The 25,698-nt window shown below is 40.8% G+C and overlaps 1 protein-coding gene across 2 annotated transcripts in view; it reads right to left on the bottom strand.

The window, feature by feature from the left end:
- Window positions 1-20,913: 20,913 nt before the first annotated feature.
- LOC141523688 (cell division cycle 5-like protein) overlaps window positions 20,914-25,698 on the bottom strand; it is a 53,813-nt gene continuing 49,028 nt past the window's right edge. Inside the window, exons 14-15 of one of the 2 annotated variants that reach the window (XM_074237072.1) lie at window positions 22,025-22,237; window positions 20,914-21,328 (exon numbers count right to left, since the gene is read on the bottom strand). In XM_074237072.1, the coding sequence (XP_074093173.1) occupies window positions 21,224-21,328; window positions 22,025-22,237 (318 nt within the window). In that variant the 3' untranslated portion in view covers window positions 20,914-21,223. The remainder of the gene's footprint in view (window positions 21,329-22,024; window positions 22,238-25,698) is intronic. The other variant, XM_074237071.1, reaches the window with a different exon arrangement.

The following is a 25,698-nucleotide window of genomic DNA, read 5'->3' as shown; positions in this document are numbered from 1 at the left end:
TCTTCTGTGATCACATTCCCGCTCCCCCCAACCTCTCAGCAGACACTTTTATCCCCTCTGTCCTCCCTCCCATGAACTCTTACTCAATGAGGGGCCGAGTTCTGTAACATTCCCTTATAAGGTGATTATGTTTCCCCCTCTAAGCGACCGCCAAGCCTCTTCCCCCCGCCCCCAACATCTCCCCCTTTCTGTTTTACAAGGTTATCACTTGGTGTGACCTTAAGCGGTGCTGAGGTTAGCCTTAAGCGGTGTCATTTCTACTGGCCTCTGATAGCCGGGGGCGAGGAACCCTGTCTTAGGTCATCTCCTTCAACCCAGGACCTTGCCCGTCCTAGGCGCCCGACACCCTCAGGGCCTGTCTTAGGTGGCTGGGTCAGGAGAAGTTGCCCGTCTTGGGGTTTACCTCGTCTTACCCCTAGGTGTCACATGTCATGCATGGCGGCTAGCCAGACTTGGGGATCCGCCGGGGGCGAGGAACCCTGTCTTAGGTCATCTCCTTCAACCCAGGACCTTGCCCGTCTTAGGTGGCTGGGTCAGGAGAAGTTGCCCGTCTTGGGGTTTACCTCGTCTTACCCCTAGGTGTCACATGTCATGCATGGCGGCTAGCCAGACTTGGGGATCCTCCCCCGTCTCCATGGCCATGAAGGCTTTCTGAGTAAGAAGCATATAGCCCCTCTGTCGCCTAGCTAGGCGGCAGAAACAGACAACAAGTAGGGTGATTCCCAGAATCAGCGTCCTTGTTCACCCTCAAGGGGGTATCCTCCCGCCATCTGGCAATCCCTCCATGGTATGGGATCCTCGATGTTTTCCCCTGTGGCCACACATGAGGGGCCCCACCGAGGCAGAAGGGAGCCCCATCGATGTATTGGTCACTAGCAGGCGAGGGTAGATCGGGGAGTTCCGTGCTACCGGAAGGGGAGAGGGAATAACTCGGAGTATTCCCCATGTCGGATTTCCTTCAGATGGAGCACCTCCAAGGATCCCTACGATGATCAGAAGGCCTGAAAAAGAAAGAAATTCCTCTCACCCCGTAGGGTTGGGCATTAATCAAGGTCTCTTATCTTGTAAACAGGGAGCCATCTTTCTGGCTCTTCTATCTTATCCTCGGGATGAAATGACAGGTGGCCCTGTCTTCTGTTCTTTACCGTTACAGGGCCATGCCAACCTCCCTCTTCATCTCTCCACATGACTTTAGAGCCTGGTAGGGCCTTGGTGGGAGAGGGCAGGAGCGTTGGTTCTTTCTTAGCATGTCCTTTTGGGGAGAAAAATCTCTGGGCGGCTGTAGTGCCGTCATCCCTGACTTGTAGGAAATTCATGGTAAATAGTACCTGAGACAGGTCTGAATGGGTCAGTGACCTGCCAACTCCCCCTTTCTGTTTAAAAAGATAGGATGTAGCAGAGTATCCATGTAAAGCTGGCACAGGGTGGGGCTATTGGCCATTCCCTGAGGTAGGACGGTGAACTGATAACGTTTACTGGGGGCTTGGAAATTGATCGCGGGGAGGGAAAAGGCAAATTTTTCTTTGTCCTCCGGGTGGAGGGGAATGCTATAGAAGCAGTCTTTAACATCAATCACTATAATAGTCCACCCTTGCGGGACTGCAGTGGGCATAGGGAGACCAGGTTGGAGGGTCCCCATGGGTACCATGTTGGCATTTACTGCCCGAAGATCAATCAACATTCTCCAACTCCCCCCTTTCTTTTTTATGACAAAGACGGGGGAGTTATACGGGCTAAGGGACGGTTCCACTTTGTTCTCGTGCAGGAGGGTCATTACTATGCCTGTGAGGGCGATGAGCTTTTCTTTTGTCAGGGGCCACTGCTCAACCCAAATAGGTTTCTTATTAATCCATGTTATTCTGGGGGGAAAGCTCATCTCTAGAGTGGCCCCAATTAATTTCCCCGCAGGCTATCAGGGGTGGCAAGTGTCAGGTTAAGCTGGCTCAAGATATCTCTACCCCATAATGCATAAGGGAGGTCGGGTAGGCACAGTGGGGTGAAGAGTCCAGATTCTTCCAAAGCTGACCACCGTAGGGCGTGTGCTGCTTTCATGGCAGATCTATTGCCCCCCACCCCCGTCACTGCTTGAGGGCTCTGTAGGAGTGGCCACTCGCGCCTCCACTGTCCCCTATTTATGACAGAGCAATCGGCTCCAGTGTCAATTATCCCTTCGAGCTTCTGATTTTCCACCGTGATGGTTAACAGTGGTCGCCCAGAGCTGACCGGGTGGACCCAGTTCACATGAGCGGGAGGGGTCTGCAAGGGCAGCGCCTTTCCTACCTCTTGGCCCTGTTTTACCAAGGTGGGAAAGGGGTGGGGGTTTGTGACCCTTACGGATGTGGGACTTCCGGGACCAAAAATGACCTGGGTATGGGTGACTAAGTCCACACATCTCTCAGCCCCTGTGATGAGCGCTGGGAAAATATTTAGCTCAATGGGAATCATCGAGGTTTCCCAAGGCCCGATCTCTCTCTGCTGTGTCCCTTCTCTATAGTCAACCCTCACGGGGATAGTCACAGTAATGGGGCCGCTGTCTTCGAGCACGGGGGGGGGGGGGCCCCGCGGCCGGGCCCCTCCCTTTCCCTTTTCCCGACTTCCCTTTGGATCGGCAGAACCTGGCTATGTGACCTGGCTTTCCACAGGAATAACAGGTCGGAACTGAAGTGGAGGGGGGCCGCTGCCTGCACTGTGCTTTGAGGTGCCCTGGCTTTCCGCACCCAAAACAGGTGGGTCTCACCTGCATACCGTGAAGGGCGGTCAGGAGGCTATCCTCCCGGTTCTCCATGGCAGTCACTAAGGCTTGAATTGAATCCTCGCTGGGCATGTCCAGCAATTTGTCAACAATTCCTTCTAATGAAGCGTCGGGGGGAAGGCTGCTAATGGCTGCGATCCCTTTGGGGCGAAGACCCTCTTTAATCAATTGTCTCATAAGTAGATCAGATCCCGGGGTGTCTCCCATTATACGAGTCACTGTCTCTTTAACCTCGTTCACAAATGAGAGGGGTGTCTGATCTGCTCTCTGCTTCAGCCCAACCAACTTCTGTGTGGCTCTCCCCCCTTTCATGGCTCCAATCTTATCCCAAGCTGCAACATGTGTTTCTTTAACAGTCTCTAGCTCAAACTGGCCATACTGGGCCTGAACAGCAGGGTCAGTATAGGCTCCAGTTCCACACAGGAGGTCAATGGCTAAATCCAGGGGAGTATAACCCCGGGATTTTGCCAGCTTAGAGGCCTCTCTGCGGGCCTGAGCCTTAAAAGCTAAATATGAGGAGGCATCTAGGCACGCGGCTGCAATTTCGTCAAAGTCAGCAGGGGTCCAAGGGTGCGTAGCAAAGAGGTTTTGCATCAGTCTTTTTACATAAGGGGAGCTTGGGCCGTATTTAGTCACGGCCTCCTTAAGTTCCTTAAGCATCTTAAAAGGGACAGGGCGGTAGTCTCGGGCTCCGGTAAGGGGGTCCGTAAATACCGGGTAGAGGCCCCAGTCATCCCAGTCCACCTCCTCCCCTTTCTCTATTGCTATGGAGGCACTGGTGGCAAGTAGGCCGGATGGGCGGAGCCCTTGAGGGGATCTCTGAAGGGCGGACAAGGAACACGGGGGATTTTTTGCCTCTGTTTCCTGGCTGGGCCGCCAAGCCTGGGGCGCGGCAGCTGTCCAATCAGTGCGGACTTCTCCCTCCTCGTCAGCAGCCTCCCGGTCCCACCTACTCACGCTCCTCTTCCTGCCACCCCTGAGGGCTGTTTGCACCCCTCCCTTCCCGCGCTCGGAAACTTCCGGCCCTGAATCTTCTCCCTGGGGGCCCCTTGTTCCCCCATTGTTTCTTCTAAGTTCCTCCCATGGATACAGGGGAGGGGGTGGCCTTCCCTCTTCCTCTGGGCTCTCTGAATCCGATCCCGCCAACGAGCTACCCACCTGAGTGCTGATTGTTCGTGCCAAAGTCACCTTCTGGGGATGCAGGGCTGCATCCACTATCTTATACACTGTAAAATCCTCGGGGGTCAGTTTTCCCGGGCAGGTGTCATTATAGGAGGCCATCTGCTGCCCTACCACCTTCCATTTATCTGGTTGGATCCCACTATGTTGCACCCAAGGGCAGATGTTCCAGATATTCTCAACAAAAGCACGGCACGTCTTGATAGGTAATTTACGGCCATGCTTAGCGCAGAGTTTATAAAGCTGCCCTGCAACGACCTCTTTTTCCTCCGGCTCAAAGGCGGGAATACTATTCCGGCCCCCCATGCTGTCTACTAGCCGAGGCTGCAATCCTAACAGGTGGCAGAACTGGAAAGTTCCCGTTCGGCAAAAGAGAAGGAGGCAGCAGGGCACAATCAGACAGGCCAGCACGGCAAGGAGCGTGATTAGAGCAGAAGGAGAAAGGGGAGAGAAAGAAAGCATAGTCAACACAATAGGGATATGTCCCTCAGGCAATATCTGAGAGTAAACGCCCTCTCCTTCCTCCCGGTCAGAAACTATTGAGGCTGTCTGGAGAATCCGACCAGCGGATTCAGACGTTCCCTAGCAAAATCAGGTCCCGGGTTTCGGCACCACTTGCCGGGTTTTTATTCACAACACCGGCTTCTTTATGCTAGTCCGTCCTCTTACTCACCAGTCCAACGCGTGATGAGTCTTCGGGGTACCTCCGGCCCCCACTCTTTGATGGGGGAAGAACCAGACAGAGCGCCTGAGGTGGGTAATGAGTCTTTATTCTTCTGTGATCACATTCCCGCTCCCCCCAACCTCTCAGCAGACACTTTTATCCCCTCTGTCCTCCCTCCCATGAACTCTTACTCAATGAGGGGCCGAGTTCTGTAACATTCCCTTATAAGGTGATTATGTTTCCCCCTCTAAGCGACCGCCAAGCCTCTTCCCCCCGCCCCCAACAGTCCTCTTGAGAAAGAAGGATAAACAACAACAATAACAACAAAGTAATAAACAAAAAGGCATGATATAGTTCCTTCCCTCAATGAGGTTATAATTTAGGTGAGGAAATATGAAAGAACTGAAGAAGAGAAGACCATAAATGGTTTGTTGATAATCCATAGGGAAATCCTTTAGGATTTTAGAGAAGGGAGGAATCAGTGAAAGCTGGAATTGTCATGAAAATATTCCTGATGATGCAATAGATAGTAGGGTCCTAAAATCTGCCACCCCACCCACACCCCACACCCCCTATTACAAGATCAAGCTGCAGTATTGTATCAGCAGAAGCAGGTGGTGTTAGAAAAATAGCAATCTCAAAGTCAGAAGATATGAGTTCTAAACTCATGTTGTGTCATCAAAGTCTGATTTTGATCCTTCCATTTTGGTCCATCTAAACCTATTTGAGAAGATCAAATAAGATTGCATAAAAACCTGTTGTGAAAAAGTGTGGAGCCCATCACCAGTCATCCTAACCTATATCTTGCCACTGGAATTCTATGACACTGGAGGAGAGAGTGGGGTTGATGACTTTGAACAACCTTATCCTGCTTAAATTCAATTTGCTTACAAGTCAAGTCAACACCCTCCTGATGTCATTGATCTTCTTCTGGAAGGTAGGGCAAACAGGCGATACAAATCTGAAAAAGTGCAATGTGCTGTGTCAATAAGAGGCTTTGAATGCCTCCTAGCAGGGGTGGATTGGAAACACCCTTCATTCTCTCTTGTTATCATTCAGTAAGATGAGAGCAAGACCTAATAAGAGAAGGTTCATAAGATCATAGGTCTACAATTGGAAGGAAGCTTAGAGGTAATCTAATCACATACACACATACACACACACACACACACACACACACACACACACACACAGAGAGACACACACACACCCCTCTCTTAAATTTATAGATGAGAAAACTGAGGTTTAGGAAAGTGAGGATGTGACTTGACCACAGTCACACAGGTAGTAAGCATCAGAAGTGGAATCTGAATCCTAGGTCTTTGGATCTCAGAGTTATTTCTACCAACTTTCTTATCCTCATCCCTCAATATCACCACCCTCCCTCTATCACCAGTCCCCCACCACTACACCTACCCCACCCCACCCTATCCCATCCCCAATCCATCCCACCCACTCCCTCTATTGTTTAGTTTGCAAATCAGACTGGTTCACCTTCTCAGACAATTAGTCACACCCTTGGCTCAACTGAACTCAGAAGCCAAAAGCAAAACTTCTTCCAGCTGTCAGTACAGGGAACACTCCCCCACCTCCACAGATGTGGCCAACCAGTCCTTTATCCTTACTTCTGTGGCCACAGAGGGGGCCAAGGGAGAAGGGGAGAAAAGGAAGAGCTGGTGGTCAGGGGACATAATTCTGTGATGAGTATAGGCTAAGCCTTGTAGTTCCTTTGGAAAGCCTGGGGAAAGACAGATGGTCAAAGACCAAGCACTTTTGTTGGTGGAAGGGACCATGACTCAATCTAGGGAGGATAGTTGGTGGGGTTGGGAGATAGTGGTGGAGAATGAGATCAAGAGGATGCTGAGTTAAATGAGTCAGAGTGGTGATAGTTGCTGCCTATAGATAGGCTTGCATCTAAGTGTAGGAAGACAGCTGTTGCCTGACCTTGGTCCTCTTTCAACAACTCATATAGAGAAGCAAGAACACTACCTTGGAGGCAGAGAAATTTGGTTTGAATTCTGACTCCATTACTTGTGCCTTGGACAGGTCACTTCCCTTCTCTAAGGCTTCCTGTATACCCCTCTGTAAAATGAAGATCTCAGAAGTCCCTTAAGGCTCTGAATCATTTAATTCTCTGTCCAATCCCCTTAAACTGACCAGGACTGCTGCCACTGACCACTGAATCCTCAAATACTTGGAATAGGAATAACTTCAGAATTTCCTAGCTACTTGTTATCCTTGAGTACAGAATCCAAAATTAGAAGTATGACTGAGAAAAGAAAACAAGACCAAGAATCTAGAAATCTGGTATTTAGCCCATATTAAGTTCTGAGGCATCCTTATCCAAACTCCCACTTCCATCAATAAGACAAATCCACAGAGTTTGACTAGTTACATACTGTTGTATGTCCTAAATATATTCCTGAGAGGTCAGGGATGAAATACAATTAAGGCCTTGAGAGCCCACTGGAGTGTTTCCTCCAAAGAATACCAATTGAAAATAAATTCTGGTCAGGAAACCTTAAGTAGCTTTTAGAAATGTGTATATTCTAAGGTGGTACATTAAGAATAATTAGTGGCTTTGCAGTCAGAGGACCTGAGTTCAAATCTGCCCTAAGACACTTAATTACTTAGCTGTTTGACCGTGGGCAAGTCACTTAAACCCATTGGCTTGACAAAAAAACCTAAGAAGAAAAAAAAGAATAATTCAGATCATTCCAACACCCTCCCCCATACATACACACAAACTCACCCATAAGCATATATAGAATTCAGAAGAAAGTATGTTCAACTTTTGCCATTTACATGTGGCAAAAGAGTAGTTCACAACTCCAGGTTACAGGAAGTATTTTCTCCCATTCATGGGGTGCTCAAGAAGTTTTCCTTAAAAATGATTTATTTTCTGTGTTCTTTGTACAACTTTAAGTCTAGTTTGTCACTGGATCCTGAAGCAGAGAGACTGCCAACCAGCTAATGTGAGAATTAGACAAAGGCACTGGGAGACCTTGGTCTTTTTAAGCAAAGGTATTTCCTAGGTCTCAGTTTGACTGGGAGGAAATACCCAGGTAAGAAATAAGGAAAAGAATAACTTCTTTTACCTAATCAAAAAAAAATAAATCTGGGAGAAGACCCTTTGGGTTTCAGATCAAAATAGAAACAAATTGGTATTTACATTCACTCTGAGCAATCAAGGTTCAACCAATGACCCTGAGGAGTTTGGGCTAGGGACCTATTGTTGACCAATTAATGAGAGCCAGAGTGAATTGGATTCAAGGCATGGCCCTTAAGAAAGATATCTGGGGGGAGGGGGGGAGCCAAAATGGCGACAAGAGAAGATCCTCTCTTAGGCGCTCTCTCTCATAAAACTTATAAAATAAGGACTCTAAATTTTTGAGAGACAGAACCCACAGAGGGAACCAGTGAGGCAGTTCTCCTACTCAAGGTAACCTGGAAAAGAGCAGAAATGCTCTGCTCCCTAGGGTTGGAGGGGTGGTCCGCCAGAGCAAAAGAACTTCAGCCTCCCGGAGGCAGCCCCAGGGCACTGGGAACCGAGGCTCACAGCAGTGGGGGAGTTTCCTGACCTAGGCCCCGCAGAGCACCAGGCACAAAATGGGGGAACAGCGGGGGACCTCTGCCAGAGCGAGCACGTGGAGCCCAGCCCCCACAGCACACAGTGAGGAGCAGCATGGCCAAGGCAGTCCAGATCCCAGAAGTAGGCAGAGACGGTAAGCAGGAGCCCCCAGGGCATGAACCCACTGAACCTAGGGAGGGGAGTGAAGAGAGACTTGCAGAGCTCTGTCCTCTGCCCCTGGAACAGGACTCTGGGGCTCTGACCACATTCAGATCCTGATCACAGTCTAGGCCCCCCCATAGAACAACAGGGGCCCGCCCCACCTCAGCCGCGTGGCAGAGGGGGGCACTTATGGTTATTCACAGACTAGGAGGGAGGACAGAGCCTCACACACTGAGACCCTTGTGGGAGTGTCTCAAAAGCTCAAGAAGCACCCCAAAACCAGGCTCAGGCTGGGAAAATGAGCAAGCGGAAAAACAAGAGGAACACCATTGAGATATATTTTGCCTGTGAGCCCAAGAAGGATCAAAACACTGAGTCTGAAGATGAGGAAGCACAAGCTCCTGCATCTAAAGACCCCAAGAAAAACAGAAATTGGGCTCAGGCTATGACAGAGCTCAAAAAAGACTTTGAAAATCAAATGAGGGAGTTAGAAGAAAAACTGGGAAAAGAAATGAGAGAGATGCAGGAAAAACATGAAAATGAAGTCAAGCAGCCTAGTCAAGGAAATCCAAAAAAATGCTGAAGAAAATAGCATGCTAAAAACCAGCTTAGGTCAAATGGATAAAACAGTTCAAAAAGTTATGGAGGAGAAGAATGCTTTAAAAAAGCAAAATTGGCCAGATGGAAAAAGAGAATAAGAAAACTCTCTGAGGAGAACAAATCCTTCAGACAAAGAATAGAATTCAGGGAGATTGGTGAATTTACCAGAAATCAGGAATCAATACTTCAAAACCAAAAGAATGAAAAATTAGAAGAAAATGTGAAATATCTCATTGAAAAAACAACCAATATGGAAAACAGACTTAGGAAAGATAATTTAAAAATTATTGGAATACCTGAAAGTCATGATCAGGAAAAGAGCCTTGACATCATTTTCAAAGAATTACTACAGGAAAATTGCCCTGATATCATAGAAGCAGAGGGCAAAATAGAAATGGAGAGAATCTACCGATCCCCCTGAGAAAGAGATCCCAAAAAACCAACCCCCAGGAATATTATAGCCAAGTTCCAGAACTCCCAAGTCAAAGAGAAAATATTACAAGCAGCCAGGACACAATTCAAATACCATGGAGCTGCAATCAGGATCACACAAGACTTAGCAGCAACTACATTAAAAGCTCATAGGGCTTGGAATATAATATACTGGAAAGCAAAAGAGCTTAGAATGCAACCGAGAATCAACTACCCAGCAAAACTGAATGTCCTCTTCCAGGGAAAAAGATGGACTTTCAATGAACCAGGGGAATTTCAAATGTTTCTGTTGGAATGGCCAGAGCTGAACAGAAGGTTTGATCTTCAAATACAGGACTCAAGTGTAGCATAGAGAGTGGAGGAGAAGGGGGAAATATGAGGGACTTAATGATGATGAACTGCATGTATTCCTGCATAGAAAAATGACACTGATAATACTCATATAAACCTTCTCAATTAACAGAGCAGGTAGAGGGAGCTTTTATAGCTGAAGCACAGGAGAAAGCTGAATTCAAAGATAAAATATGGTGTAAAAATGGAGTCAATAGAAAAAAGGGAAATGTAATGGGAGAAAGAAAACGGAGAGGGGGAATAGGCCAAGATATTTCATATAATAAGATTTTTCTTTATTACAGTGAGCTATTGCAATGATATGGAAGGGGGGAAGGCAAGAGGGAATGAGGGTATCTTCGCTCTCATCAGAGGTGTCTAGGAGAGGAAACAGCATATATACTCAATGGGGTATAGACATCTGGAGTAAGAAGGAGAGAAGGGGGACAGGGGGAAGGGGGGGATGTGAGTGATGGAGGAAAGGATGGACCATGGGGGGAGAGTGGTCAGATATAACACATTTTCTTTTTTACTTCTTGCAAGGGGCTGGGATTGGATGGCCTGTCCGGGACCATAGGGCCAGGTGGATGCTGGGTAAGGGGTGGTATGGGGGCTCAGGGCCTCTTGGCCCCAGGGCCAGGGATCTGTCTGCTGTGCCACTCAGCTACCCTACAGCAGAGTCAGAGTGAAAGGAGAGAGAAAATATAGTACATAGTAGTGGAGAAATACGAAAGGAGGGTGTTACGATCAGCAATAGCAAAGGTAGAAAAATATGAAAGTAACTTTTGTGATGGACTTATCATAAAGAATGTGATCCACCTGTGACAGAGTTGGTGGTGTTGGAACACAGACTGAAGCACATTTTTTATTATTTTTTTGGGGGGGTGCAGAACAAATGGGGCTGGTTGGCCTGCCTGGGGCCGCATAGCAGGGTGATTGTTGGGTGTCTGAGGCCGGATTTGGAACCAGGTACTCCTGGCTCAAGGGCCAGTGCTCTGTCTGCCACCTGGCCACCCTTACTATTATTACTATTTTATTTTATTTTGGTTCTTTCTTTTTTCTTTTTTTGGTTTTTTCAGGGCAGTGGGGTTGGGGTGACTTGCATGTCACACAGCTGGGTGATTGTTGGTTGTACGGGCCGGATATGGGCTCAGGTGCTCCTGGCTCCAGGGCTGGTGCTCTGTCCATTGCGCCACCTGGCCATACCTACAATTATTACTATTATTTTTTTTAATTTTAATTTTTTTCTCTCCCCCTTACTTTATTGCTCAAGCGAGTCTATATTTTTTGGGGGGGAGTATTTTGTTTACTCTTAAACAAGAATATTTTATTAATGTATAAACAACATTATTTGTACAAAATGAAAATAAATAAATATTAAATTTAAAAAAAAAAAGGAAGATATCTAGCCTACAAACACCAAGAAACCTTGCAAGGTTTCATTGATCAAAATTTAGACTCATTTGGACAGAGCACTAATTTGGAACTAGAAGGAACCTCAGCAACTAGCTCAACCCCTTTATTTTAGAAATAGAGAGCAGCAGAGCTAGAATCCAAACCCAGGTCCTCTGATGCCCAGCACGCCTATGTTGTCTCTTTAGCTACTTAGAACCTCAGGTTTTCCCATCCGTAAAATAAAAATAAAAGCTGTCCTGCCTATCTCACCCAGTTGTTGGAAGGATTCAGTAAAATTCACCATCATCCAATCCAAAACTTCAAAATGAAAAGATACCCAGAGATTAATTGTGGCTATGCAAAGAATTATATCAGAAAAGCAGCCTAAACCCCTCAGGAAGAAGGGTTACACAAGAAAAACACATGAGCAAATAAGAAAAAAACCTGCCAAATGTGATAAAGAAATATTATGGATTAAGACAAGCCCAAGAAATAATCACAAAGAGAGTAAAACTCTACAATATAAACTAGAAAGACCACAGAGAAAACAATTAAATGGGCCACAAGGACAAGAATGACAAGAGGAAAATAAATCAAATGATTTTAAAATGAAAACTAAAATTAAAAGCTCTGGATGAAAAAAAAAATTGGAAGGATAGTAAATATTTAGAATTTCTTCACCAGAGCCATCTAATATCCAGTGGTCAGATATGGATCAGGACAACTGAAGATTGCCCTGGATGTGAGGCAGAATCAGGGTTAAGTGACTTGCCTAAGGTCACACAACTAGTAAATGTCTGAGGTCAGATTTGAATTCCTGTTCTCCTGATTCCAAGGCCAGTGCTCTATCCATTGCGCGTGCGCGCGCGCGCACACACACACACACACACACACACACACACACACACAAACCACAGAGTCACATGTATAAAACATAGTCAGACATGGGGCTTCTGAATTCAAGCCCATTATTCTTTCTAGTCTACCAAATGGTTTCTCCCTTATAGCGAGTTTTCAGTATAGTTGGGAAGATGCAACATCCACATATTTATAAAAGGGAATAAAGGATTTCTTTCGTTCTTATAACAATAGCTCGTATTTCTTTAGCATTCTAGGATTTGCAAAACACTTTCCTCATAACTCTAGCCACAGGAATTATTAATAGCCCTCATTTTACAGGTGAGCAACTTTAGGGACAAAGAGGTGAATAGCTTTCCCAGGGACACTTAAGATTAAGTAACAGAGCAAGGATGTAAATCCATATGTCCTCAAACTTCAAATCTATCTTTCTTAATGTTACTACACCACAGCTGACTCACTTATGGAAAATGTCCATTTATATACAATGGCAACTGCCTGTTGTGTTTCCAAAGTTGTGCTATCATCTTGCTGGACTGCCACAGTTTGGGTCAGAGAACTGGCAACATGACAAATTCTGAAATAAGCTAAATGCCAAAGCAATTCCAACAATGTCTGATGTTTGAATTCCATTTAAAATGAAACACACCTGCCTCTAGAATCTTTCCTTCAATCTATCTTCTCCTAAAGAGATAGAATCCATTGTCTCAGATAAGGAAGGGGGTTTTTAGTTGACTTGTTTTGGTAATTCACCAAACAAGGGTCTGAATTTCTCTAGATAGTCCTTTAAAGGGCAGATAGGGTAGCCCTTTCATGCTCTGGGGAATGGAGCACTGGGCTTAGAATCAGGAAAACTCATCTTCCTGAGTTCAAACATGGCCTCAGACAATACTAGCTGTGTGACTCTAGGCATTTCATCATCACAAAACTCTTCACAATTGTTTAAATAAATTTACTTTATAGGTTCCTTTGACCCTTGTGTTTATAAGAGCCAAAATTAATAGAAAATGTCAGGTTTCCTACTCAGTTCTGGTCTTTTCATCAGAAATATTTAAAATGTATTTGCTCTATTAAATGTTTGTTATTTCAGGGTAAGTTATTCTTGATTGCAAGCTATATCTTTTGCTTTTAAAATAAAATATTCCAAATAGTGGAAGTTACCTTGGTCAACTGGTGTTTGAACTGCTTCTTTTTGGATGATTGCAGGGTTTTTTCTCTAACATGGGAGCTCTATTTTAGTTATACCATTCTTGGAACTTTTCCTTTTGGGTTCCTTTCAGGAGATGATTTCTATTTGATCTACTCTAAATTTTAGAAAGTTTTTTGCTTGCCTGAAACAAGATAAAAATGAAATAGAAGTTCTGGAGGAAAGATTTGGAAGGAGAATAGATTAAAAGAGAAATTATAATTATATCTGCTATGATGATCTGTGATCAATGATCTTTGATGTTAATATTGAAATTGTTTTGAGGTGCCACAAATCATACCCATATAAGCTGACAAATATCAATAACTGTTTTGTGTGTTCTGACTGCTCTACCAACAATATTGAAATCAGTCCAATTAATAATCCTACAATGACCTCTTAAGTGTTCAAGTGAAAGGAAGTCAATCAATACTACAAACTTCATTTTCATCTTAAGAAATTGTCACAGCCACATCAACTTTCAGCAGCCTAGCAACATCAAGGTAAAACCCTCCAATAGTAAAAAGATTCCTCTTCACTGAAAACTCAGATAATAGTTAACATTTTAGCAATGAAGTATTTTTTAAATTAAGGTGTGTATATTTTTCAGATATACTATTTAACACTTGATAGACTACAATAACTTCTGGAACTGAACCCTCAATATAAGCTTGGTATACCTGTTCACATGCATTTTGGTAAATAAATACAGGCTCAACACAAAAATAAGTAGGGATGGGGAGTGGGATTGAGGGAAGATAATAATGAATAGGAAATAGCTAAAAACCAAATGAAATTTCCTGATTCTGAAGGAGGATTAAATGGAAGAAAAAAAAGAAAAGAATTAGAATCTAAGGAGATACTTAGTTTTCGTCTTGGACAACTGAGGAAAGACGCATGAGTTATGATAAAAGAATGAATTGGAATGTTATTGTATCATAGGAAATGATGGAAGAGATGACTAGAGAATCCAGAGTACTATGAATTGATGAAAAGCAGAACCAGGAAGACAGTTCATATAAGAACAGCAGTATTATAAAATAAAATAACTTTGAAAGAATTTAGAACTCTGATCAACACGATGGCCAACCATATATCAAGAGCACATGAAATACAACATGTTAATCACCTCTTGACAAAGAGTCGATGACACAAGGAATAGAAAGAGGCAAACATTTCAATAGATGGTCGCTGTGTGGATTAGTTTTGCTTAACATGTTTATCTGTTACAAGATTTTTTTATTCTTTCTTTCTAGTGATTTTAAATAGGATGGGGAGGACTAGCAAAAATTATGCTAAACTCCCCCCACCAAAAAAAAGTCATTGAAACTTTTTTTTTCCAAAATGAAAAGAAGGCAGCTAGGTGGTCTAATAGATGGGGCAACAACCCCTGGAGTCGAGGACTTGAATTCAAATCTGATCTCAGACATTTGATACTTATTGTGTGACCCTGGACAAATTATAACTCCAATTGTCTTGCTCTCCACCCCCCCCCAAAAAAAGAACAGAAGAGGGGTAGCTAGGTGGTACAATAGATAAAGCAACAGCCCCTGGAGTCAGGAGGACCTGAGTTCAAATTTCATCTCATTTGACACTTTATTGATTGTTTGCCTTCTTATATGGGTGAGATTTGTGGCACCCAAAACAATTGCAATAATAACAGGCATTTGACACTTGCTAGGTGTGTGACTCTTTGACTAGTCACTTATCCTTGAGTGCCTCACCAAAAAAAAAAAATGAATGAAAGAGAAGGAAATTCAGAAGGTAAGGCAGACAAGTAGGGCAGTTTGGGAAGTAACATATAGAATTAATAATATACTTTTTTATGGAGGAAAGGGAATAACTGTCTGTCAGATATTGTGCTAAGCACTTTACAAATATCTCAACAACCCTTGAATTGAAGGTTATTATTAACTCCATTTCAGTTGAGGAAATCAAAACAGAGGTCAAGTGACTTGCCCACGGTCACACAGCTAATAAGTATCTGAGGCCATATTTGAATGTTTGTCTTCCTACCCCCAGACCCAGCTCTCTATTCACAATACCACTTATGTCTCTAAAAGGCAAGCAATATGAAATGAAGAGTTGATGTTTCTTAGAGAATATTTTTAGCAGTGCTCTGCTGGGTGGGTAGAAATGTTCCTTTTTGGCTTTTAAGTTTAGAATAAAAAATAAAAATTAAGAAAAATGAATATGAAGTGGTTATGAAAAAAGGGTACTAGTAGTTCATTGGTAGGAGCAGGGATGTCTTGATGTAGAAGATGGCACTCAAGCTGAGTCCAGAAGGAATCTAGGGGTTCCAAGAAATGACAGTGAGGAGGCAGTGCATTACCAGAATGGGGGTCAGCCCCTGCCAAACCATAGAAATCAAAGATAGAGTGTCCTTTGCTTACAGCAGTGAATAAACCAGCATGACTAAATTGCAGATTAGAGAGGAATGTGTAAACAAATTGGAGAGCTAGGAAAAATCCAGGCTGTGAAGAGTTAAAGAGGCCAACAAAAGGAGTTTGTTTGATTCTCCAGATAGCATTGCCAATGCAAAGACAGGCAAGCAGGACTCCAAATTCAATAAATCTAGGAGCTTTTTAAGGGTGAATTAATTAAATGTTTGACCAAATATGGCAGGGGAAAGATGTTATAAATATCCAAATGCCCTTGTTAGGAAAAAAAAAGTTCCCCATCCCTGTTTTACCCAAAGTCATACAGCTAATAAGTGGCAAGTGTCTGAGTCCAAATTCAAACGCCCATCCTCCTGAATCCAAGGCCAGTGCTCTATCCACTGTGCCACCTAGCTGCCCTATTAGAAAGGAAGATTCATGATGGAGAAAGGGAGGGACATTGAAAATGACAGTTATGTGAATGAGGTCAAGAAAAGAGATTTTACAAGAAAATTAGAAGGAACATGTTTCTTACCAGCTTTATGGAAAAGTGAACAATTTATGAATAAATAAGCAATAGAACAAAATTAGTGGAAATATTGAGACATTAATTCATTTTTGGTGGAATTATGGATGATCCAACCATCTTTGGAGGGAACTCTGGAACTATTCCCAAGAAGTTATTAAACTTCCTATATCCTTTGACCCAGCAATACCACTATTTGGTCTATTTCCAAAGATGATTAGGGAAAAAAGAAAAGAAACTATGTGTTTTAAAATGGTCATAGCTTCTCTCTTTGTGGTTGCCAAGAACTGGAAATTGTAGAGATGTTCACCAATTGGCAAATGGTTGAACAATGATTGTCATGGAATACTTTTATGCTATAAACAATGATGAACACTATGATTTTGGAAAAACATGGAAAGACATACAAAATAATGGAAGAACAAAATGAGCAAAACCAAGAGAACATTGTATACACTAACAGCAATATTGTTTTAAAAACTACTTTGAATGAATAAGCAATTTTGTCTATTGTAAATTCCCAAGGACATAAAGAGAAACATACCATCTGCATAGAGAAAAAACTGATAAATAGATGTATAGAATTTACTCATATACATATATATAGTATAATGTATATATGTATGTGTGTGTGTTTATCTAATAGAAGTCATCTCTGGGGTGGAGAGGTAAGAGAGAAGGAAAAAGGAAAAAGAATTTACATGATAATTTTGTTTTATATATATAAAATTATCATATATACATATATACATATATTTATATGTTTTGGCTTTTTTTGCAAGGTAAGGAGGTTAAATGACTTGCCCAAGATCACATAGCAAGGTAATTATTAAATGTCTGACTCCAGGTCCTCCTGACTCCAAGGTTGGTGCTCTATCCACTACACCACTCTGCTGCCCCAATTTTGTTATTAAAGGAATTGTTGTATACTTGCTTTGCAGTTTCATGTGTAATCATCTTTTTTTATTGTTCTAATGTTTTGAAAACGCTTGTTTCATTCCATAAGTTAAAAATAAACTTTAAAAAAATACAGACATATGTATCATGTGTATATATATATACACATACATACATATTCATCTATATGTTACATGTGAGTGTATACACATACCTATGTATTTCTATAGTTGGAAGAATCTGACAGTTGAGAATCTTAAATATTTTTCCCTGCTTCTCCATCAAAATGCCAAATGAATTGCACTCTGTATGTCAGACCAATAACAGGGAATAACTGTGTAAGCTGGTTGGCAATCCCTCTGTCCACCCTACACTTCAGCCCCAAACTTCTCCCAAGTTTTCCAGGACCAAATATTTCTAATAGTGGTCCTTTCTCATTCCAATTTATGATCACAAGGAGAAAAAAGCTTCTGGTATAACAAATGGCCTATGGAGAGATTTCAGAAAACTGCTTTTAAAGAATCTAAGAAGTCAACTAATCCAGGGAAATAAAATAAGTATCATGTTGATTTGAATAAGTTATCACATGTGACCCCCAAACTCCTGGGCATATTATGAAAAGATGCATTTCACTGCTTCCTAAGTAATGGACAAATTGTGAAAGAGCGGTCTAAAGCAAAGGGTTCAGTGGCAATATTAGGGGCAGGAAGAGTACGGCAGTGAGCAGACCAGAGCAATGGAGCAACCAAGATAGAAAACAAGCTTCCCTTCATTCGAAGGCACTCACTTCCTGGACTGAAGTCTATTGTGAGTTCAAGCTTAGAAAAGTCACATCTGGCAACAATCATCACAATGCCTGACTCCCAGGACCAATTTCTAAGTTTAGCTTGTCTTGACTATTCTTTTTTGTCTCCCACCTTGTGAATCTAGTTTCAGGGATCATCTCCTAAATTAACAATGAACTTTTTTTTAATTTAAGGCAGGTATTAAGTGACTTGCCCAAGGCCACACAGCTAGGCAATTATTAAGTGTCTGAGGCTGCATTTAAACTCAAGTCCTCCTGACTCCAGGGCTGGTGCTCTATCCACTGTGCCATCTAGCTGCCTCTAACAATTTCTTAATTGTCAAAACTAAGACTTCTTTTCAACCCTCACTTTTAGAATCCTTCACAGTATTTAACATTGCTCACCACCCCCTCCCTCTTCCAGAACACTCTCTTCTCTGGGCTCTTTGACTTAACCACACTTTTGAGGTCTCCTTTGTTGATTCAAGATCTGGATCATGATCATTAACTGCAAATCTAGCCCAGGGGTCTGTCTGTACTGGATCACCTTTTCTATCTATCATGTAGTGAGTGATCTCTTCAGCTCCCACAGACTCCCAGGTCTACATAGTCACCCTGGTATCCGAGCATAAAACTGAATCCATTCTTTCCCCAAAAAACTGTACCCTTTTGATCATTCCTATTACCCTTTATTTTTTCAATAAGCATTTACTTTGTCCCCCCTACTATAAAGAAAATGCTACTTTGTAACAAGTCATGTAAAACAAATTCTCAAGTTGACTATATACAACTGTCTCATTCTGCATCTTCAGTGCAACAGATCTCTATCAGATTTTGGCTTCTTCTCGAGCACTTTCCTATTTCTACCATTCCCTCCAGTCCCCTTGTATCACAACTTTGGTGTTATCCTTATCATTCCTACAGAAAAAAACAATTTAGAAATTGCTCTAACAGGTACATTTGGATGCTGTTGCCCAGGTTCTCAACCTTCCCTTGAAGATTAGCAGGTATCAGATAACTCTCCAGCTGATTTTTCACATTTTCCTTCTAAAAAACTCCAAAAAACTAGAAAAAATTTTGAAAAGTAAATTTCTTTTAACTATTTAGACTTGCAACTTATGTGAGTTCTCATGGTAATGCCCTAAACTTGCTTTTAGTTTGCTAAAACATCTCAACTTGAAATGGTTGCCAACAATTTCTCATTTGAATCTGTCTTTTCTTAGTTCTCATTCTCTTTAACCTCCAGGCTGCTTTCTGTCAGACACACCTCCTTCTTAGAGTTGTCGTTTGATTATTCCTGGGTCATCTTGGATAAATTGTCATCTATTTTTTGCCCTTAAGTGTGCTTCCAGGATCTGTCCTCAGTATTAAAAATATGTATTTAAACAATCCTATCACTTCCTTCTTCATGAAGACAACCAGAGCACCACTCCCATATACAAAACATTTCATCATAATTTAATGTTAAACTAATACAATAGTCATGCTTGAAAATGTAAAGTTCAGGTGCAGCAGATAGAGCACCGGCCCTGGAGTCAAGAGTACCTGAGCTTAAATGCAGCCTCAGACACTTAATAATTAATTATTAATTAATTATTAATTAATGTGTGGCCTTGGGCAAGCCACTTAACTCCATTGCCTTGCAAAAAAAACAAAAAAAATATAAAGCTGTCTATACTTATCTGATGAGAAGATATGAAAGAGAACCACTGATTCTGTGGTGTTAATTGACCACTGTATTAATCAGAATTTGTACATATTTCAATGTTTTCCTTTACACTGTGTAAACTATTATTAGACCTGCTTCTTTAACTGTGCATTATTCCAAGTTTCCTTGAATTCTTCCTAGTTCTCATTTCTTAAATAGCACAATGTTCCATTACATTCACATTTGTTCAAACCATTCCTTAATCAACAGGCACAAGTTTTGCTTCCAATTTTTTAATACAAAAAAATACTTGTATAAATATTTTTGTATATCTAGGGTGTTTCCCTCATTCCTCAACATTGAGATATATCCTCAATAGTGGGACAAATGATATCACAGTTTAGTGACTTTTCTAGTATATTCCAAATTGATTTCAAGTCAACAACATTGTGCCAATGCTGAAGAAACAAAGGGGAAAAAAAATAGTCCCTGCCCTCAAGGAGCTCATAATCCAATTGGGAGAGGCAACTCAAAAGCCACTATAAATGGGGGGGGGGGGGGAGGCACAGGCCACCGGGCATGGGGTAACTTAGCACTTATTAAGGATCTACCATGTGATGAGTACTGCAGGTTCAAAGAATGGCAAGCCAGTTCCTGATCTTAAGGAGCTCACAGACTGATTGGAGTGGTATGTTACCTTCACTAACACTAGTATTACAGAGAGCACTGGGAAAGGCTTTCTGCATTAGTTGAGATTTGAAGGAAAACAAAAGGTAGAGATCAGAAAAAAAAATTCAGACCTAGGGGACAGTTGAAAATGGAAGGATTCAGGAGATAGTGTTGTGTAAGAGGAACAGCAAGGAGACTTGTGACACTGCATTATGGAATATGTACAAGAGGGTTAAGATTTATAAGACTAGAGAGCTTTAAAATCCAAATCGCTTTCCAGAACAATAGGACCCATTCAAACTGCCCCAGCAGTGCTCTGGTGTTTCTGCTTTCCCATACACTCTCAGATAGTTGCTCTCTTCACCTTTTCTTGACATCTATTCTGATCTGCTAAGTAGAACTGTTTTAATCTGCTGGAGAATGGGGCTTGTTCTCCATCTTCTTCCCCTTCTCCAGTCTTCCCTGATCATCTTCAGTCCCCATGCAAAGATCATTTCTGCACAGATGACAGCCACTTCTAGGAATCCAGCCTTAATCTCTGTCCTGAAATCCACTTCCACTTTACCTGGGCATCACATTGGTATCTCAAGTTTAATATGTCAAAAATACAACTCATCATTCTCCCTTATACTCCTTCACCCCTGAATTTTCCCTCTCTCAGAACCACCTAATATCCAAGTTTTATTGATCTACTTCAATAACTTCTGTCACCCACTCATCACTCTTTTCTCTGTGGCCCTCCCCTCACCATGTCACCCCAAGCAACTAGAATGAGAGTGCTTAATAAACATTATTTTACAAAATTAATGAATATATGCCAACAATGAAGGCATAATAATCTCAAAATTTTTTAATTTAATTTTTATTCAAGAATTTACTCACAGGCAACACATTTATGAACATTAAAAATTTTTTTAAAAGATTTTTGAAAGATTAAAATTAAAAAAATAATTAACAAACATGACATTACTAAAAGAATGAAGATTCTTTTAATAAATTAACCTCCAAAAATTCTTGTGGAGCCAGAGTTTATATGTAAAAAACCTAGATGATGGAATCCATTTAAAACAAACAACAAATGAAAATTCACAGATAACAGACAAGTGTTTTAATAAACATAAACATCAGCTTCATTCTTCCAGAAGATGAAAACTAGCATTGAATTCTTTTGATAACAAAATGCAAGCGAGTTTCAGTATTTTGACTTTGAAGTCTCTTTCTCCAGCAGCAAACCTGCATATCTTTGCTGAAGTTCCTTTTCTCTTTCTTGCTGTCGTTGGACATCTTCTTTAAGACACTAGGGAAAATAAAAATGTGAAATAACTATCTAAGATTTAAATTATCTTGGGAAATATTCAAAAGCACTAGCCAATATCAAATAATGATTAATATAGCTGAACACTTTACAAAGGAAAAAATGCAAATTAAAAATTGTTTGCTAAAATGCTCAGCTTCACTAATAATTAAAGAAATTCATACTACTCTGAATATTCAATTTCAATCATTTTTTAAATCCTTGTTTCATCAAATGTCTTTTGAGGCACTATTTCATATTCACAAAATGGAAGACAGGAAAAGAAAGAGAAGGAGAAGACAAGAAAGATGGAGGAAAAGGAAATGCTAATTTCTGAAAGATTTTTATAGCATTATTATTCATGAATGCCAAAACTGGAAATAATCCAGTATCTGGTGTCCAATAAAAGAATGGCTAGATAAGCTGTGGTTCATTAATATAACAATACCATTAGAGATGTGAATAATATAGAGAAATTTGGAAAGATATTTAAGAAATAATACAAAGTGAAATGGTTGAATCAGCAACAGAGTATACATAAATCACAACCATTTAAAAGGAAAAGTGAACAGAAATAAATGGGCAAGGAAAGCTGACAGAGTCTCAAAATACCTGGTTGTTAAAGAAACTTGTAACACAAGTTTAATAATTAATATTAAGATATTAATAATGAATGTTCCCTGGATAGAATAATATTACCTCCAACCTCCTTGGAATTGCTGAATCCTCATGTTTCTTTAACTCCTCAAAAGTACGCAGCTCTAAATGAGCTTGCTCTATTTGGTCCCATAAATCATTCAACTGTTTCATGAGTCCCATTGCTCGAGACTGGTAGCCACCAAGCAAAATTTTCATCTTCTTTTCCATTTTTGCAGCTCTCTTAGCTTCAGTGGTCATGTGACCCCTATTTATCTGAAGAGAGAGCATCACATCAACATCTGAGAATGACAGACTAGGAAGGTCATGGAAATCACCCAGGCTTTGGTCCACATTAGATTTCTAATCATTCATGTAAAAGTTTATAAATAAGTTTTAAATAATCTTGTTATGACCTTATCATTTGCAATGGCATGGATAATTCAAAGAATTTTAAGGAATTCAACATACATGAACATTCTCTTGGACAGATAGGTAACAACCGATTCTACAAAGACCCTTCTGCTAATATTCTGAAACCTATTCAAATAGCTGACAATAATCTACTCAAGAAACCTAGCTCTAAAGAGTTCTCTGAATTATGGATTTATTCAAGCTAGTCTCACTTTCTAACCAGGTTTCAAGGGTTCTAGGATAATAGTCTTATTACTGATATGAGTAACCAACTTGTAAAGGTATTAAAGACACCATCAATAAACCTCTCAAATAACAATTAAGTTAAAAACCAGCTGTCAATTGCTGACATTGCAATATTTGATATTCCTTGACTTGGGAGAATAATAAAAGATAGAGACACCCTGGTTCACTGAAATTATTTGATAAAGTGAATCTTTTTCACCAAAAAAATATGCATTTCTTTTATCAAATAATCAAGAATCTTGACTATAAAAATAATGAAAATAATTTCTGCAAATCAAGATTTTTATACACCCAGATAAATATTGTCCACTTCAAAGTTCCATCACTTATTTCAATAAAATTATTTCAAATGAAAGTATTTTAAAACTTTTTTTTCAGAATTACTTTCAGAGCTTTCAGTACACTACATTGAGATCAATAATGCTATATATGAGAGTGGATTTCATTTCTAGAACCAAACTGCCATAATTCTAGTGGCAACAATGAAACATGAAACTTCTTGAATAGGAGAATAGAATAATAATCAGATCTCAATCTGGCAGCTGTGAAAGATAGGGTGGAAAGAGAACATAGCAAATGCAAAAATTCCAATTAGGAAACTAACTACTCAAGAAATATTAATTTGGCAAGGGTCACTAAAGGGGTAGAACCAAAATGTTTCCATTTTGGTTTTTAACTAACATCAAGAGACTGTAGGTGTTGACTCTACAACTTGACAAACCTCGGGGTGGCTAGGTGGCGTAGTGGATAAAGCACCGGCCTTGGAGTCAGGAGTACCTGAGTTCAAATCCGGTCTCAGACACTTAATAATTACCTAGCTGTGTGGCCTTGGCCAAGCCACTTAACCCCATTTGCCTTGCAAAAACTAAAAAAAAAAAAAAAAAAAAAAAAAAAAAAAATTTGACAAACCTATATTGAATAGTATGAAATGCCCTTGGAAAAATTCTTCTCAATACTTGAGCACACATAAGAAATTTTCTTTCTCTTTCCCTTTAGTGTAGCAAGAAATAAAGCAGCAAAGGGAATCTGCTTATTTTCGTAACACTAGAAGTCAAAACTGGAAAATTATGATCAGTAAGTCCAACTCAGGCCACCCTGATCCCCAAACCACTGTAATATGATGACAACAAACTGAATTATGCTTTTTAAAAAATGTCCTACTCTCAGATTTTCTATGGCTAAGATAGGTGCAGCATTTAACATATTGATGTATCTGTTTTAATGGACATATGGATTTTCTTGTTGTTTTAGGCTGTTTTCATGGAAAATGTCAAGGAGTGTTTTCTCAGAGAGCGTAGCACAACAGATGCCAAATTAAATAAAGGGTAAAAGTTCACCTCCACAGAATCTCGCTTTTCAATACTAAAGGTATATTAGAAGTTGGAGAGCCAGGAATAAATGCTTCATTATAGCTGCCAAGACAACTCAGTGGTGCTCAATTACAACCATTGCCACCTCCATCTTAGAACAGTTAAGACACCAGCAGGGTGTATTTTCTTTTGAGTAATCAAGTGCTTAATCAAGCAAAAGTACAAACCTCTACTAAAACCAGTGCTTGGTTTGCTAAGGACAAGGGGGTGCTGTGTTACTTCTTAAAAGCTAAATTTGCAAAGTGGCCTAGATTTTCCTCTACATTATCACATACTCTGTGTAGGTATAGTATTTTAAGTTTCAAAAAATAAAGGTTTTTAAGAAAAAGACTATGCCAAAAATTACTAAAAATATTAGCAAATGATGAATTCTTTTAAAGGATAGCAAATGGATGAAAAATATTTAGGCATTCAGGATTCTCTACCTTAAAAATTTTAAGCATAGACTATTCCACCAAACAGACCTCCTAGAAACAGCAGTAACAGGTGAAAGTCTTGGTCTCTGAGGTATAGCCTATATTGTTAAAGCAAAATATGTTCTGACTTTCAGCTATGCTACATTTACAAAATTCATCATATGTTCTCCATATGTACAATGTAACATATATACACAAATAAATGCAGGTATGTATATATTCTGTAAGTTGGAGCAACACACACAAATAGAGGAATCTGTAATTTATTTTGGAGGCAATCTGTTGAAGCTTGCTTCCTGAGTAATAGAGCAACATAGTCAGACATGGCCTTTAAGAATATCAATTTGATGGGGTGGCTAGGTGGCGCAGTGGATAGAGCACCAGCCCTGGAGTCAGGAGTACCTGAGTTCAAATCTGGCCTCAGACACTTAATAATTACCTAGCTGTGTGGCCCTGGGCAAGCCACTTAACCCCATTGCCTTGCAAAAAAAAAAAAAAGCTAAAAAAAATCAATTTGGCAGTTGGACTGGGGAATACATAAGTGGAGAATAAATAAGCAATTCTATTTCTGATACCTAAAAGGTGCAAACATAACTCAGTGAGGTAATTAGTATTTTGGACAAACTGTTTTCTATCAGAATCTCTAATTTAATTGATTCTTTTTTCCTCATCTCTTTCACCCTCTCTGCCTATTCACCATCTCAGAATGGAGCCTGTTATAACTTACAGACAAACAAGGAGAGGTTATTACAAGTAAGTTTGCATAATTATGTATGTATTATGAAAATTGATGACTGGAAAGGGGAGTGGAGGTGAATTGCTTAACAGCACCTGCGTCAGATATTCATAAGATGACTGAATAACAGGTAAATTTTTTAAAAAAGTGAATGTCATGACAAAAGGTCTCTGTATTCTGAAACTATTTGAGATGGCCCACAGTAAGTTACAACATATTCTCAACAACTAATACCATACAAATGCTTTCTATTGTGCCTGTCAACAACTCTCTCACTTTAGTGGTTTTGTGAACTGTGTATTCCACTGAAGGCAAAGATGTATCTATTTAAAAACATATGGCCCATCATTGGTTTCAAGGGGGTTAACCAAAATTTAAAATGTGTTTTACATATTGAATATTTATAAGGTACTTCTGTAGTACGCAAAAAAATTTCTTCAATTTAACTACTTCTAAAGTTATAAATAAGGCAAATATAAACTTCTTCAAGTTAAAAGAGTACTTATGTCAATTAATGAACATAACCAGAAACTTTAAAAATCAGTCAAGTTGGAT

Source organism: Macrotis lagotis, chromosome 5, assembly GCF_037893015.1.
Source record: "Macrotis lagotis isolate mMagLag1 chromosome 5, bilby.v1.9.chrom.fasta, whole genome shotgun sequence".
Taxonomy (NCBI): Eukaryota; Metazoa; Chordata; class Mammalia; order Peramelemorphia; family Peramelidae; genus Macrotis; species Macrotis lagotis.
Note: the sequence above shows the minus strand (reverse complement) of the source record. Positions and strands in the feature narration are given on the sequence as shown.